This window comes from Chrysochloris asiatica, unplaced genomic scaffold (assembly GCF_000296735.1).
Source record: "Chrysochloris asiatica unplaced genomic scaffold, ChrAsi1.0 scaffold00049, whole genome shotgun sequence".
Lineage (NCBI taxonomy): Eukaryota > Metazoa > Chordata > Mammalia > Afrosoricida > Chrysochloridae > Chrysochloris > Chrysochloris asiatica.
Genome location: NW_006408567.1, coordinates 11,332,146 through 11,349,581, shown reverse-complemented (window position 1 = coordinate 11,349,581; position 17,436 = coordinate 11,332,146). Strand labels below are relative to the sequence as shown.

The window sequence follows — 17,436 nt, the reverse complement described above, 5'->3', positions numbered from 1 at the left end:
TACAAGCAACTGAAGAACCATTCTGAAGCCCAATTACATTCACTCCTGGAAGCTAATTTTCATTACTAGCATGGTTGGCAGAGACCCTATCTTATCCCTCTACATGTTGCCTAAGGAGATAAGACATTGAACACTTTACTGGATATTAATGCTGTTTATTTAAAAATCACGATACTGAGTAGTTATGGTCTTACACAATGATGGTGCTAAAAAAAAAAAAAAAAACACAAAACAAAACCAACAAACAAAAAAATATCAGTTTTCTAATCCATTCAAATAGTTTAAAAACAAAAAAGGGCAAAAGTCTATTAAACAAATGAAACAGATATCTGTACTCAGTGTAGAATCATAGGATATAACCTTATATTTGTGAATTTTTTATTGTGCTCTAGGTGAAAGTTGATAGTGTGCATGAGTTTCCCATTCGATAGTCTGTCCATGAAGTGTCCATGACCTTGGTTTCACTTTCCTTCAATGTGCTGGCACTACTCTTTCCATTTCCACCTTGGCTTCCCTTTTCCTTTCCTATGAATTTAGTCCTTCCTGCCAGCTCATCTTTGCAAATGCTGTCCTTTCTTCTCACATAGTTGATTGTTCAAAGAAACATGTTCCTCTTGGGTGTTATTTTATGGGCCTAGTTTTTGGCCGAAAGGAGCTCTGGTAGCGTAGTGGTTCCGAATCGGGCTGCTTACCTCAAGATCAGCAGTTCAAAACTACCAGCCATTCCACAGGAGAAAGATGAGGCTTTTTGCTCCCGTAAAGATTTACAGCTTCAGAAACCCTGTACAGGGTCGCTATGAGTCGGAACCAACTCCACGGTACTTAACAACAATAACAATTGGCTGAAAGTTGGTTTTCAGGAGTGGCTTCCATTCTGGGTCAGAAGAATGCCTTAGGGTCATAGTTTCATGAGTTCCTCTAGTTTTTGTAAGACTAGTAAATCTTGTGTGTGTGTGTGTGTGTGTGTGTGTGTGTGAATTTAAGATTTCTTGTTGCTTAACATTTAAAAGATTTCTCCAAAAGTAAAAGGAGGAAAATTTTTTGACTATAACCTATCTTTAAAATTTATAGAAAATCTTAACTCAAAAATAAAAATACAAGCAATCCAATTAAAAAAGGGCAAAGGATATAGACAGACATTTCACCAAAGAAGACATTCAGGCAGCTAACAAACACATGGGAAAAATGCTTGAAATTATTAGCCATTAAATCAAAAATTCAAATCCACTGCCACTGAGTTGATTATGATTTATGTTATTGTTAAGTGACACGAAGTTGGTTCCAACTCATAGTGACCCTGTATAGCGTTTTTGAGGAGTGGCTGGTAAGTTTGAACCACCTACCTTGTGTTCCAGTGTTTATCCTACTGCACCACATTAAACCAAAAATCCAAACTCATTGCTACTGAGTTGATTCTGACTTATAGAGACCCTACAGTGCAAATTAGAAATGCTTCCCAGAGGGTTTCTGAGACTACAAATCATTATGGGAACAGGTAGCCTCGTCTTTCTTCCTTGGAGCAGCTGGTGGGTTTGAACCACTGACCTTGAGTTAACAGCCCAATGTATGACCCTCCATGCTACTGGGTTCCTTTCATTAGCCATTGGTGGAGGTGGTGGTGGCTGTGTGCCATTGAGTTGGTTCCGACTCATAGCAACCCTGTATAGTGTTTCTGAGGCTGTAAATTTTTACGAGAGCAAAAAGCCTCATCTTTCTCCTGCAGAACATCTGGTGGACTTGAACTGCTGACCTTGAAGTTAGCAGCCCAACACATAACCCACTATACTACCAGGGTTCCTTTCATTAGCCATTGTTGCTAAGTGCTGTCAAGTCAGTTCTGATTCATAATGACCCTGGTATAGGGTTTCCAAGGAGTGAGTTAGTGGACTTGAACTGTCAATCTTACAGTTAGCAGGGCAGCACTCATTCTACAGCAGCACACCAGGACTCCACCATCAGTGTTTGCTGTTAAGTGCTGTTGAGTCGGTTCTGACTCATAGCGACCCTGTCTAGAGTTTCCGATGAGCAGTTGGTGGGTTTAAACCAACAATCTTGCAGTTCAAACTGACCTTGCAGTCCTGTGCTTATCCTAAAGCACCACACCAGAACTAGAGTGAGATACCATTTCAACACAGCAATAATGGCACTAGTGAAGAAAAACACACATATATATACACACACAAAAAATAACAAATGTTGGCAAGTCTGTAGAGAGATAAGAACACTTATATGCTATGGAAAATAGTATGGCACTTCCTTAAAAACCTAGAAATATGATCTTGCAATTCCATTCTTAGGTACACACCCTAAGGACCATAATTGTTATTAGCTTACTTGGATTTAAAAATATATATATACTTTAGGTAAGGATGAAAGTAGGATTCAGAGCTTACTACATGTTACTTGCAAAATAGTCAGTAAGCAGGGAACATTTGCTTGCTGTTCCATCTTAGGAAACCTTTGTTTTCAAGGATGAAAATCATTTTTAAAGCTGAGAATTCTCTAAATAACCAAAAAGGAGTTCCCTCAGATACAGTGCACTAATATTCTCAAAGGTTCTATTTGGGGCTTTACAGTTCTGCCATTCTTGTTAACACTTCTATCATATGTGAACACATTAACCACTTTTCATTCCAATCTCCCACACTGTTTTGTTCTTAATTTCCTTTTTCTGGGCAGTCCCAACTGTTCCTCTACATGAGGATTTAAGATGATCCCCCCTCCCCACCACCACCACTTGGGTCTGATTTTATGTTTAAATCAATGACTATAAAGATTTACACCCTCGGAAACCCTGTACAGGGTCGCTATGGGTCGGACCCGACTCGATGGCACTTAACAACAACAACAACATATGTCTCTCCTTTCTCATTTATATTTATTGGTGATATTGTGATGCATTTCATCTTGGCAGCTGTTCTGTACTGGAAGCAACTGTTTCTAGGCCAGGTCATGCAAGAGCCTCCCCGACTTCTCAAGAAGTTCAACGGCCAAGTTCCACCACCCTCCACTCTATTCTAGGACCAAGAATGGCACCACCAGGAATGAGCCAAACACACAGTACCACATGGCCACAAGACTGCAAGGTGTGATGATGGAGAATGTGGCACTGCAGTTACGTAGATTCAATTTAAATACAGATTCTACAATTCATTAACTTGCTGTCTTGACCTCAAGCAACACTTTCCTCATCTGTAAAATGTACATAATCAGAGTACTTTCCGCATTAAGGCTGTTGTGAGCATTGATGACATTTATAACATTGTCAAATGAACTAAAAGTATATAAAATTCTGGTCTCTCCTTCACCCCTCCTTGTTTAGATTACAATCTATAGAGGGAGTTCCTTATTCTAGGAACATACCTAGTACCCTCGTCTGCCACTGTTTTCTTTCCAGTAATCCTCCAGGCACCTGAATTCAATTCTTGACCACTACTTGTCTGGGGCTCCTACTGGTCTGTCCAAGGTGGGCATCCTTTATTTCCAGCTGTTTTATTTCATTATGTCCTACTGTTTACTGTCATTCCCTTTAGACGCAGTGTCTTATCTAGTTATGAATACCTGGTAACCATTTGAAACCGGATCTGACACAATGCTCTACCACATAGGCAGATAGAGCTCACACCCTAGTTAACTGACCACACCCAGCCCTGTCACCAGATATGACAGAAATGAGTCTCGTCAACAAAGGGTGGCTATATACTTAGGATGGAGGAGGGCACCAATCTCTTCTCTCTGCAAGTAAGAGCTTTTCCCATCCCTAAGGGCAACAGCAAGCTCCCTAGTATTTCACTTTTAACCAAGGAAACTCACTGGGGAACTGTGGCCAAACAACAATCCCAATTAGTCTGATTTATTCTTAAAGGAATCCATTATTCTTAGTGGATAATTACAATTAAATTCTAAGCTTCAAAGGATATAATAAAAATTCATTCTTAAGATCTAAATTATATTGTTGTTGTTGATGTTACGTGTTGTCAAGTCAGTTCTGACTCATAATTAGCCACTTACAAAAAGAACAAAGATCAACAAATAAAAATGAAAAATATTTCTTCCTGGATTTGGAAAACTTTACCCAAAATGCCAATTCAAATGTGGGAAAATATTACATGAGATTATGATGGATAAAGAAAAGCCAGGTAAACGTCTATATAAGTGGCTGACTATAATATAGACTGATTTACAATTTCATTTAACCAGGCCCACAGCAATAACACAAAATATGTGAGGTCATTCTAGTAGAGCATCATCAAAGTGAGAAGCATAAACTCCAGCTATTCCTTACATACCTGAACATATGTTACAGAGCTGGTCTATACAATGTTAGTAATCATAATTAATTAGTAATGGTACCCTGTTACATTGTAGGGTATTGATGCAATGGTCAAACGCATATAGTCACTGTCAGATTCAAATCCATTAAGCAAAAGCCTCAAAATAAATGCATTGTATATATATGCCTCTTTTCTCAATATTTATTATGGTTAGTGTCTGTGATCTTTGGTGTGGTGCTGTAGGATAAACACTGGACCCTTAATCACCAGGTTAGAGGTTCAAACTCATCAGCTACCCCTAGTAAATAAGTCCCTTGAAAACCCTATACAGGGTCGCTTTGAGTTGGAACCAACTCTATAGCACATAACAACAATAACACCACTTTTGCTAAGTAGTATCTATATTTCTAAAACCTCTGACCTAGTCATAAAGAAGATAAACAAATTCCACCTTCCCTCACAAAATGACAAAAACAAAACAAACCATGGATAGCCAACATTTTCTACTGTGTAAACTTGAACCTGCAAGTACCTAGATGTGTCCAAGATGAATGTTTCATGTTTTTGGTAGCTCAATATATTAGGTTTCCCCTAACACTGCCAGAGGGAAACAGTAAGACTATTTCTTTACCAGAAGAACAAGGGGAAAAAAATGAGTTCAAATTGTTACAAGAAATAAAAATTGTTACTAGAAAATAAAAATTTTTAGAATGAATTGACTACCTGATGTTGATAAATATCAAATAAGTTCCTTATTTACGATTCTTCCTTGGAAACAGTAATAAGTGATTTTCCAGAAATTATTCAGGACTAGTTCTGACAGGAAAAAGAGACTAGGTTAGATCGGTGATTCCTGAAACTAACATCCTAACAGAACCACCTACATTGGATTAACAGATCCCAGAGTCTCTGGGGGTGCGTTCTGGAGTATTTATTTGTGTGTGTGTTTTAAAGCGCTCTAACTAGTTCTGATGTACTTGGTTACATCCAGTGATCAGCATTTTGGAATCGCTTAGTTAAATGATCTCTGAAAATGTCTTCCAGCCTGTGTTCCTTGGATAAACCTCAACAGAACAGCAGTTAGCAAAGATCTTTTAATTTCTAACAATATTTTTAAACATTACAGATGCCTAATGTAATTTGTTCCTTCAAGTACAAGGACCCCAAGATTAGAAGAAAGGCAGTATATTTCCAAAGTTTCTAAATCTTAGCTGTCAACAAGATCAAACCCAACTTAGAAGCTTCCACTAAGAAGTCTTTCCTGAACACATCAGCTCACACTGATTTCTTTTCTCTTTTAAAATCCTAGCAGCTGCAGTGACTACCTAAGAAAGGCACACATAGGCATCCTGATGGGACAAGCAGTTAAGTTTGTTGGGACAGGCATTTCAGCCAGACCCAGGCTCTGGTGATTTGTTTCCATAAAGATTGTTGCTGTTGTTGTCCTGTGCAGACTCATAGTGGCCCTATATAGTGTTTCCGAGGAGTAGCTGGTGGATTTGAACTGCCGACCTTACAGTTCAAAATGAGCTTGTGGTCCAGTGCTTATCACAGCACCACATGAAGATTTCAGATGAGAAAACCTTATGGGACAGTTGTACTCTGTCACATGGGCTTGCTGTGAGTCAAAAAATAATTTGATGACACCTAACAACACCATCAAATATATATGTTGTTGTTAAGTGCCGTCAAGTTGGTTCCGACTTACAGCAACCTGTATAGGGTTTCTAAGGAGCAGCTGGTTAGCCTGAACTGCCAACCTTGCAGTCCAGTACCACAGTACCACACCAGGACACACACACACACACACATTCTCTCTCTCTCTCTATGCAAATATATATATACACACACACACACACACACACACACATACATACTTGTGATGAACAACATTTTCTTGAACAACTCACATCAAGTTTTCTGGAACCATGAAAATAATATTTTTGTGGAAAATGGGGTTGATAATAAAGTTTTATCAAAATCTTTCTTTAAAGCCCATAAGACTTCCTACATCAAAAAAATAAATTTTGTTTAATTATTAATCATTAGTTATTTTTCAAAGAAGTTTGAGAAATCTGAGAACCACTATCACCACAGCCCACAAAAGTAAGAGTGAGCCTTTGCTAATTCAACCAAAAGAGACTAAAGGGAATGTTCTGTTTCTTAACTGTAAACTTAAAGTAATAAAAAAATTTAAAAACCTGTTGTTATTTATTACACGCCAATTTCCATTTTTTGCACTGACATACATCCTCATAAATATGCTGAATGGCATTTGGAATGTCACAGTTTGTTGTGTACAAAATTAAAATAGATAGGTATTGGTTCTACAGCAACCAATAAAGTAAGCCTTTTTAGGCATAGGGCATTCTACATTTCATTACATATTCGAGAGGTCTGAGTTAAAGTAAACAACATTCCAATCTTGATATGTACTTGTCTCTGAGGTCAAATTAATTTTTTAGTGTTTTTGAAGTTACAAATGAAGTAAATTTGAAAATAAAATAAAAGAATACAAAATCAAATATGAAAGCCCTTTCTTTACTTAATTCCCAGCAGAACCCACTAACAGTTGAATGTATACATTTCAAGACTGTTAACGGTGTATCTACAAACACATATACATACATACAGCTGAAAACATAAATGTAATGACACTCTACAGATTATTTCTGTTTTTCCATTAGCTTTCTTTTATATTTGTATAATCTTTAAACATCTCATTGTACTTTCTGTTGAACTATATCAAAATTTAATCATCTTTTTATTGGTGAACATTTGAGCTGTTTCCCTTTCTACTTTTAACAATTATACTGCAGGATGAACATTCATGTATACATATAGTAGTGCATATATCAAAAACTGACCACTGGGAGATGAAAAAGTAGAATTTCTGGGTAAAGAGGAATGGAAATTTTAAATTTTAACAGGTATTGCCAAATTGCCTTCCAAATGGTTTAACCAATATATACAACCCTGCTGACACTGTAGGCGCTCTGGCAGCACTGTGAGTTAGGCACTGAGCTGCTAACAGCAAGGCTGGTGTTTCCTATCCACCAGTGGCTCCTCTTTAGAAAGATGAGGTTGCCTGTTCCTGTAAAGACTGGTAGTCTTGGAAACCCTACATAGAGTTGCTAGGAGTGTGGCACTGTAGGATAAGTACTGGACGGCTAATCACAAGGTTGGAGGTTCAAACTCATCAGTCGTCCCTTGGTTATTATGAGTCAGAATCAATTTGACAGCTCTCACCCAGCAACAGGAGTTGGAATTGACTTGATAGCAGTGGATTTGCTTTGGGGGCTGACAGTGTATATGGTTCCCCCACTTTTATATACTACTAACAAAGCTGGATATTATCAAACCTTTTAACTTGCTCATTTGACAGACGAAGAAAAAAATGCCACAATGCCATCTTGTTGTTTTAATGTGCATTTCCTGATCACCAAGAAAGATAAGCATCTTTTCACATTTTTAAGAAAAATCATGTGCTTTTCTTCATCTGTGAATGTCCTCTGCCAACTTTTTCAAGGCTTATGGCTCTTTTTCATAACTAACCTACTGGAGCTCTTTATGCAATATGGCTACTATCCTGTCATATTTTATAATACAGAAATTTTAATTTTTGATATGGTCAACTCGGTCCATCTTTGTCTTTTATATTTTCTGCTTTTCCATAGCTTAGAAAAAGGTCTTTCTTAGCCACAAAAATAACCCAAATTCTCTCCTATTCTTTCAATATGGTTAAAATTTCATCTTTTAAGTTTGATTTACTTGGAAACTTATTTTTATACATGATCTGAAATGGAGACTTGCTAAATACAGTCTTTAAGTTATTATTAAAAATAGATCCTACCAGATAGAAACCAGATACACAAACTCAGAGCATTTATACCTTTTTGTCTTTTTTTTTAAGTGCAACCTACTACACAAACTCAAACATATTTCTATTGCCATGACAAAACCCAAAGAAATGTGTACTTACATAGAATTAAAGTGATCAAAAAGAACAAAACATTGATAAGATGTAGACTTCCTGACAGTTACACAGCACTTACCCATTCCCCTTTAACCTCCACCAGGAAAGCAAAGGTTCAAAAGCAAGGCAAAATATATGTTTAATGAGATGTTTTATTCTTACCAGTGTTATCTAAACTCTATTCATCTAATCAAGCTGATGGTTAAACTAACCAATTGGGTGAAAGATCACAGGATTAGGAAAATAGAAGCCCACCCAAATATGCTCCCTTGACAAATAGTAACACTTTTTCATTAAGATAACATTTCTCTATTATAAACATTTCCTCAAAATGAGAGAGCCTTACTTTTCTGTACCTTTTGATGCAACAAAATTTAGTTTTAAAAATATCAGGCCTTGTTTAAAAAAAAAAAAGTGAAAAACACCTTTGTAATGAGGCCCCATCTAAAATCATATTGCATTTTCAGTTTTTCAATTCTTCTTATTGCAGGGTATTTGTATATTTTATAATTAATTTCCTTTAACACAACATTTCAAACATGAGGCGGTCTGAGTCAAGTAGATTCCAAGTATTAGAATATACAGAGTAGGAACTGAGAGACAGTAAAGTAAGGAGAAAGCTTATGACTGCCACTGTTTGTGAGGCTTCATATCACCATTTATGTGGACAGAGGGGTGTGACCAGATTTACGAAAAGTCCACAATTAACAGGTGCATGAGTCAAAGACATATTGTCCTAGTATGAGAAAAATATTTGTCTCAATATTTAACTTCAGTAGTTCTTTTGAAATTTGAAATGGTACCCATCTTTAAAAACAAAACAAAACAAAGCAAAACAAAACAAAAAGCTAGCATCAATGCAAAGGCTGCCCACATAGAAAAATCTTATTAAATGAATAGCTAGATACTGTTTTATTTTGGAAAATAATTGAGGTCAACCACATTGCTCTAATTTTTTTCTTAAACTGGTTACTACAGTTTCAATCTAAATTATATGATTATATTTTATTACCAGAATTGGTAAACACTATGACAAAACAAAATTCTGAACTTTTTTATCTTTTAATAATCCACGCAGTGATAAAGCAAATTTACTACATTTAATTCATTACTTTTCACGTACTTTAAATTTCACATAATTTAAGGGGTAAAAAAGATGATTTGATCCAAAGATATATAATTACCATAGGCAAATATTGAGAATGATAGCATATTTTACACTTAAAACTATTTCTTACAGGCTATACTCATAGTGTGTACGTATTCACACTTCAACTCTGAAATTATCAGACATTTATAGGTATACAAAATTATGTTAAGGCAGTGATAAGAGCACATTTTCTTTAACAATTACGTTTTTAAATGATGTTAGCATAGGTTTTAAGATGATACCTTTTATTCTAATAGAAAAGGAAGAATTTTGGCCTATATATCAATAATCCCAATGCCATATTATTGGATTTCACACCTTTAAAAATTGTTAAATAAAGCACAAAGAGAAGACAGGTGATAACCAACAACAACAATCATATTTTCACTGGAGTCGTTCTTACCATGACTATATCTCCTGGCTGGATGGTGATTTCATCATGACTTCTAGATTCAAAGGGATATAATGCTCGGTAATATACCACTTTTACATTCTCCTGAGCAGAAATTGTAAGTGGGCCTTTTTCTGTTTACAGAAGGGGGTTGAGGGGAAAGGAGAACAAAAAAAGAAAACATTACATGTAACAGAAAAGCATGACAAGTCAAATAACCACCACCTTCTCTGCTGTCTACCTTCAAACCTGAACTATTTCTGTCCATTCAAGGAATTTCTGAAACACTTACAGAATACCCTCACTCCATCAGAGCTATCATGAGCAGACTCTCTTGGACACCAGTCATACAATGCTGTGGGCACCAGGTGGTATACAGGTCCCTCTGCTCTGCCTCCTGGTGTGGGCCAGAGCCACACCCATCTGTAAAGTACCAATCCCCTTCTCCCACCTAGCTGCAAAGCAGAACAACAGTTAGGACATGACCCAAAATCTGAATTGGCCAAGTAGGAAGTTCATTTGGAAGAAGGCAAAGCAACAAACTTTCCATATTTAATTTCACCGAAACAGCTGTTACCAAAAATCTCTAGTGAAATAAATGTTCCTCTGCATTTCTCAGAAAAAAATGAGCCTAAGGACCCAAGATAAAAATAATCTGGATCATAAGTGAAATAAAAAAATTTTGAAATACATGCAAGCAGAAGATATTTTGGATTCTGTCTAACAATAACTAATGACAGTTCTCTGAACTTTTTTACTCAAGAGCTGCAAGTATTTTGACACACATTTATCTATTCTGAAATGCAGGGAGCTGTTATCACCATGAAATCTTCATGTGTGAGTTACTCAACGTTTTGCACTGACTGAAACGAGGAGGGAAATCCTCAGTTTAGGCTCAGAGGAAGTGCAAAGAACTTAATTAACTAAGATTAAGTAGTGGTGTATGATTATATATATATAGTAGTGTTAAAGGATTTAATACATGTGGAGAGCTTATATCTATCTATCTGTTTATCTATCTAAATAAAATGTATTTATCCTCCTATGTCTAGGGCTACTACTGTTTGGATCTAATGACTTGCCAGCTTTTGACACCAGGTTGTATGCATCTTAAGGCAGTATGGTGCCTGGTCCAATTCTGTAACCTCACTGCAATCCCTGCCCAATGAACTGACATGCACCTGATAAACCTTTGTGGAATCACTCAGAAACAAGTTTCTCTCTCTTTCTTTCTCTCTCTATATATTTACATACACACACATATATACAGTTGTTGTTAAGAGCTGTCGAGTGGGTTCCAACTCATGGCAATGCTGTATAGGGTTTCTAAGGAGTGGCTGGTGAGTTTGAACTGCCAACCTTGTGGTTCAAACTGACTTTGCAGTCCAGCACATTAATCCACAGCACCACACCAGGACACTCTCTCTCTTTGTATACACACATATATACACACACACACACACACACACATATACCATGTTGCTGTTGTTAGTTGTCATTGAGTGAGTTCCTACTCATAGTGATCCTAGGCACAACAGAACAAAACGCTGCCCAGTCCTGCGCCATCCTCACAATTGCTATGCTTGAGACCACTGCTGCTGCCACTATGCCAATCCATCTTGTTGGGGGGGTCTTCCCCTTACCATAGTAGTCTTTAAAAAATACACTGATGAATAAATAAAATCAGTATAATTTACTATACAGTGGTAAAAACAATCACTTTCTTCAGATGAGGATTATCTGCAAAACTGGAGTCCTGGTGTGGCACCATAGAATAAGCACTGGATTGTTAACCACAAGGTCAGCAGTTCAAACCCACAGCTTAATACTTCAGGGAAACCCTATAAAGGGTCGCTATGAGTTGGAACTAACTTGACAGCACTTAATGACAACTGAGTATTATAAAGTCACATAAATATTTTAAACATACACTATAGCTTGCATTCAATACAGTTTAAGGGGTAACTTTTTCTTGTATCATGTATCAGTTTTTTAAAGAGGTCAATTATGGCCAGCGCAAAAAGAGTCAATGTTTTCAAAAGGTAAAGAGAGCTTAATGCAGTGCAGACTGAATGCTACATAAGTTCAGACAATGGGGGAAGCCTCCCTTTCCAGCTTCTGAAATAGTGCAGCAATCCCTGGAAAAAAGGACAAATAGGAAAAACAGAAGATTCTTTTTGCAGGAAAGGCCATGCCCTCCATTTGGCACACAGGTGTGTGAATGAGGCTCAGTAATAAAACTTCATGCCATTTTTGCTAACTCCTTGAAAGACTTTTGGATGCCAGTGTGATCGATACACGTGGTGGAAGAATTAAACAGATAGTTAATAATCCTAGAGGAGTTCCTGGGTGGTGCAAAGAGTAAAGTGCTTAAGTACTAGCAGAAAGATTGGCGGCTGGAATCCACCAAGAGGTGCGTTGGTCACAGCCACTGAAAATCCTACTGAGCACATTTTACTCTGACACACATGGGTTGCCATGAGTCAGAATCAACTGGATGGGAACTGGCTGGTGAGTGGTGCTGGAGAGCGAACAGCTTTGAACAGATAAGCTGCACTATCAAAAACAGAGACTGTCGTGGGGATTGATTACATACAGAAATTTTTCAAGAGGTTCTAGGAGAGAAGATGGCCTATTTTCTAGAATTGTTTTTGGCCTCCATTACCTGCAGTGGACCAGGGTGCTTGGACAGCTGGCTTAGCTGGTTCTTGATGCTGATGGAACAACCGACCCATCTTGTCTTGCATTTCCTGCTTGCCTTTTTCCTCAGAGTCCTTCTTTTTGACACTCTCCTCTCTTTTGAGTCTTTCTTCCTCATGGAGTTTTCTTGGCCGCTGATGCTCTTCCTCATGCTGCACATGCTCAAGCCACTGTTTATCCCTTTCCTGAGCTCGTCTGCCAACAAAAATGCTTGATTACAGCAATGGAGAAATTCCCATTGAACGCGACTTTGTCGCCTTTCACTAAAAAGCTTCATCTAGTCAATGGTATACTCAACATCAAAGGCACATTGTTCTTCAGGTGGAGCAATCTGACTGGATTAAACAAAAGCTTTCAGTCCAAATCAGAGTGAGACAAAAGCACATGATTGCGACAAACACAGAGAACATTTTTCATAGATTTGTTAAAGTGGTTATAAAAATAACAAAAATACTTCTCAACTTTAAAACCGATACTTCACTGCAGAACATATATATATTATTTTACTGAATTCAATGACTTCTTGTTTTTCAAAGGAGCCCTGGTGGCACGGTATTTAAGTGCTCAACTGCTAATCACAAGGCTGAAGGTTCGAACCTACCAACGTGAGAAAGACGAGACCATCTTCTTATGCAAACATTCACAGCCTTGGAAACCCTACAGAGCAGTCCTACTCTGTCACATAGCGTCGCTATGAATCAAAATTAACTCAATGGCATTAGTAAAAGGAGTTGACATATATTTAATTGAAATTAAATCTAGGCCTTGAAAACTAGGATGGTCTTGACTTGAAGCGCACAGGGAAAGACTGGGAGTGACTTTTGTCTCATCTCACAGTATTTTATGAAGTCAGAAAACACTTTACTGATTACACTTGTTGACATGACAGGTACAAATCTAAGCTCTCCACATGTATTAAATCCTTTAACACTACCATAGATGGCTAGGTCTTATCACTATCCCTATCTGATAGAGGGAAAACTGAGGGAGAGATAGTAACAGACATGCCCAGGCTTACACAGCCAGAAGTGCCTAGGGCTGAACCCCAGACAGCCTGGTTGCAGAGTCTACCCTCTGTGACACTGCCAGTGCACAAAAGCCATCTTCCAGAATTAGGAAATTGCTATGGATACATATGGAAACAAATAAAACTTTTATTTTCCATTTTTAAAAAGTATTCATTTCAACTCTGTATGAGTGTGAAAATTTAATACCACAGAATTATTTTAAACCTAAACTCTGAACTGGTTCATTACAATTTAACTCTAGATTTATTGAATCAGAATCTACATTTTAAAAAGATTCCCAAGTAATCCTCCTAAGTCCCTAAGTGATTCTTACATTCACATATGCCACACTTATGGGTGATGCATTACAATCCTCATTGATGTGTTGGCTGTTGTTAAGTGCTGTCAAGTTAGTTCTGACTCATAGTGACCCTGTATAAGGTTTCTGGGGAATAGTGGGTGGGATTGAATTGCCAAGTCTGTTGTGAGTAGTTCAGTGCTTATCCTACAGCATCACACCAAGACTCCATTATTTCTATCCTGGCTGTGGTGGTTATATGCCATTGAGGCAATTCTAGCTCTTAGCCACCCAGTATAAGGCTTCCTAGGCTGTGAATCTTTACAGCAAAGTGGCAGGTAAATTCCAACTGCTGACTCTGCCATTAGCAGCCCAATATGTAATGCACTACGCCACCAGGGCACCTTAATTTTATCCTGTGGTTGTGGTTATGTGCCGTGGAGTCGGTTCCAACTCATAGCGACCCTGTACAGGGTTTCCGAGGCTGTAAATCTTTACGGGAGCAGAACACCTCATCTTTCTCCCACGGAACCACTGGTAGTTTCGAACTGCTGACCTTGAGGTTCACAGTCCGACTTGTAACCACTATGCTACCAGAGCTCCTTTAATTTTATCCTAGCATCTGCCATTTATGCCTTCCTGGAGGCCTTCTAGGCATGATACCACCTGATGGACAAGAAGCATGAAGGTGAATAAGGAAGCCATGTATCAGGGCAGAACAATGGATGGGAGCCTGCCCCCAAAGGCCCTGGCCAAAATTCTTCACATTTACCAGAATATTCTGCACATCATGTACTTTGATTGAAAGCAAAAAAGAATGTCTTTGCCTCACTACATAGAAGCAACATATAATGGTAAGACTGGATAGTTGTTGACATAAGAATCACCTGGGGATTCTGACTCTCCAGATCTGGGGTGGAATTGCTAAAGCTAGTGCTCAGCAGGGAAGGCTGAATTGTAATGAACTGGTTCAAAGCCCTACTTTTAACTAAAGCTTAAAATTTTACTGATAATTGTTTTTAATATCTTCTAGGAAAGAATAAAAAACATTTGTTAGAGGGGTATAGATATTGTTATTTATACCAAACAAACCCTAATAAAAATTGTTCAAAGTTTTCTACTAATAAAGGTAACAACTTATAAAGCATAACCATATAATTTATAAAATTAAATTTTAGGCACCATTTATACTTATCATTGTTAGCTTAAAATTTAACTTTTCTATATTATATTGGTGTGGTACTGTGGGTTAATGCCCTGGATTGCAAAGGTTTGAACTGCAAGGTTGGCAGTTCATGCTCACCAGCTGGTCCTGGGAAATCCTGTACAGGGCCACTATGAGTGGGAACTGACTCAAGGGCACTTAACAACAACAATTATGTTGGAGTCCTGATGTGGCACTGTAGGATAAGCACTAGACTGCAAGGTTGGCAGTTCAAACTCACCAGTGGCCAGTTGAAAATCCTATGTAGGGTTGCTATGAATTGGAACCAACTTGACATTGTTTAACAACAACAAATTATGGTGGGTTATATTTATTCCGTAGTCCTGGTGTGGCGCTTTATTTCGACTCTGTATGAATATAACATCTCAGTGCTGTGCTTCTTGTTGTTGTTAGGTGCCTCTGAGTTGGTTCCAACTCATAGTGACCCTGTATAGAGTTTACGAGGAGATGCTGGTGGGTTTGAATTGCTGACCTTGTGGTTCACAGTCCAGTGCTGATCCTACAGCACCATACCAGGAGTCCGACTGCATTACAGTGTGAATAATAAAATCATTCAATAAACTCTGAAGATAAGGAAAGAGTTAAAGTCAATCAACACGTACAAAGAGATAAGTAATTCTTAGTCTACTCCTAAGAAAAAGTCCTATATATTGAACTATTAATGCCACATATTCACTGACATTAAAAAAAAAAAAAGCTGTTTTTTTTTAAAATCAGATAATTATTATTCTGCACATAACAGTTACACACACACACTCAAGAGCAAGCACATGCACAAATATTACATATGCAAGTATAAGTCCTAACAATACATGAATGACTTTAGGCAGTTTAACTGCTCTCAGCCTAATACAGTCAATAGACTTGCCCAAAGTACCTTATTTCCTCATCTTTTTAGCCTAATTTCAATAACCATATTTTATAATCTACAGCATTACCACTGAGAGAGACATTTGGTCACTTTTGTGTCTCAAAGTCTAAAATTAATTGCAACTTTGAAAGCAAATATCCAACAACAAAATCAGACCCCTGAAAATTAAAACAAATTGCTGGGATTTACCAAAGAAGGTTAAAATAGAAGAAAAGCTTTTTTAAAAATCTCAAACAAAAACGTGTCTGTTGTCTAAGCAGCACTGGCAAATCTTCTCCTTTTGTATTGGAGGGAATTTCATTGACAGCTGAAAGAGGATGAAGGAAGTGAGTGACCCCCCTGTCAGCCCTCCAGAAGAGCTGTATGTAGAGAGCTGGCTCAGGAGCTTTGATTCAAACCCAGCACTCTGACCTCCACTGGCATTAAAAGGCTGTGAACTGGAAACGTATTTTGGTCATTGGCATGCAGAAGAGCATACTAAGTGTCCCAATTTCCCTGTCTAATTCCATTATCTACATAGTAATAGCTTGAGAGAGCTCTGGGAACCAATGAAAACTTCAGGGGGTGCTTACATGTGAAGATTTATACACATACACACCTGTACATACGCACACCTGAACACACACACACACCCCACCATCACCAACACCACACATATTACAGACCGAAGGCTCTTTCTGGTGCAGAAAAGCCACTGTTCCAAAGTGCCTTCCAGTTGGGTTCACAGTGAAAAGACTCACCTTTGGGCTTCCTCTTTTTGTTTTTCTAATTCGAGGATCTTTCGCTCTTGTTCTTTTTGTTTCAGGCGTTCAGCCTCTATGGACTTTTGTTTCTGAAGCTGCTGCTTACTATGTATTTCTCTTAGTTCCTATAAATAATCGAGAAACAGGGAGCGTAATGATATGACAGGATGGGCATTTCAACCATTTATCAGCATGCAACATTTCCTAGTAGGTACACCTAAGGAATTATGGAGATGACATTTCAGATTTGGGAAAAAAAAAAGTTCACTTGGCAAACTAAAATCACTCTACCTTTTGACATGACTGATCTCTAAAAGATGCCCATGATGACATTTCAGTCATTATACATTTTTTCATGGTTTACTTGAGAAGGAACTTGCTATTAAGGAAAGGTATTAGAGAAGCTACATTGCTAAAGGCCCCAGAGATAATCATGGAATTTAGCCAGCTTTAGATATGGCAATAATCATGGATATATGGTGAGCAGAAAAGACTAAAGCCTGCCTGTCTCCTGTTGCCTTGCTCACTGCAGGTGTCTCCCTGGCCCTATACTACTACCCTTAGATTCATTTTTTGATTAAGCATGAAAAGTGGAGGGATTGTCTGTAGCAGGCCAGTGTTAAAATATACTGGTTACCAGAGAAAAACCCTAAATGTTATTTCCAGTAGAGAGACTATCAGCAGAGGTTTGTGATTCTGAACAGGTTTCAGCGGAGCTTCCAGATTAAGGCAGACTTAGAAGAAAGCGCTGGCGATCTACTGCTGAAAATCACCAGTGCAAACCCTCTGGATCACATCTTC

General features: G+C 37.9%; 1 protein-coding gene across 1 annotated transcript in view; it reads right to left on the bottom strand.

Moving 5' to 3' along the window:
* Positions 1-17,436, bottom strand: part of ITSN1 (intersectin 1 (SH3 domain protein)) — a 352,172-nt gene that overhangs the window by 122,451 nt on the left and 212,285 nt on the right. Inside the window, exons 17-20 of the mRNA XM_006862548.1 lie at positions 16,633-16,760; positions 12,457-12,686; positions 9,804-9,925; positions 8,330-8,344 (exon numbers count right to left, since the gene is read on the bottom strand). Of these exons, the coding sequence (XP_006862610.1) occupies positions 8,330-8,344; positions 9,804-9,925; positions 12,457-12,686; positions 16,633-16,760 (495 nt within the window). The remainder of the gene's footprint in view (positions 1-8,329; positions 8,345-9,803; positions 9,926-12,456; positions 12,687-16,632; positions 16,761-17,436) is intronic.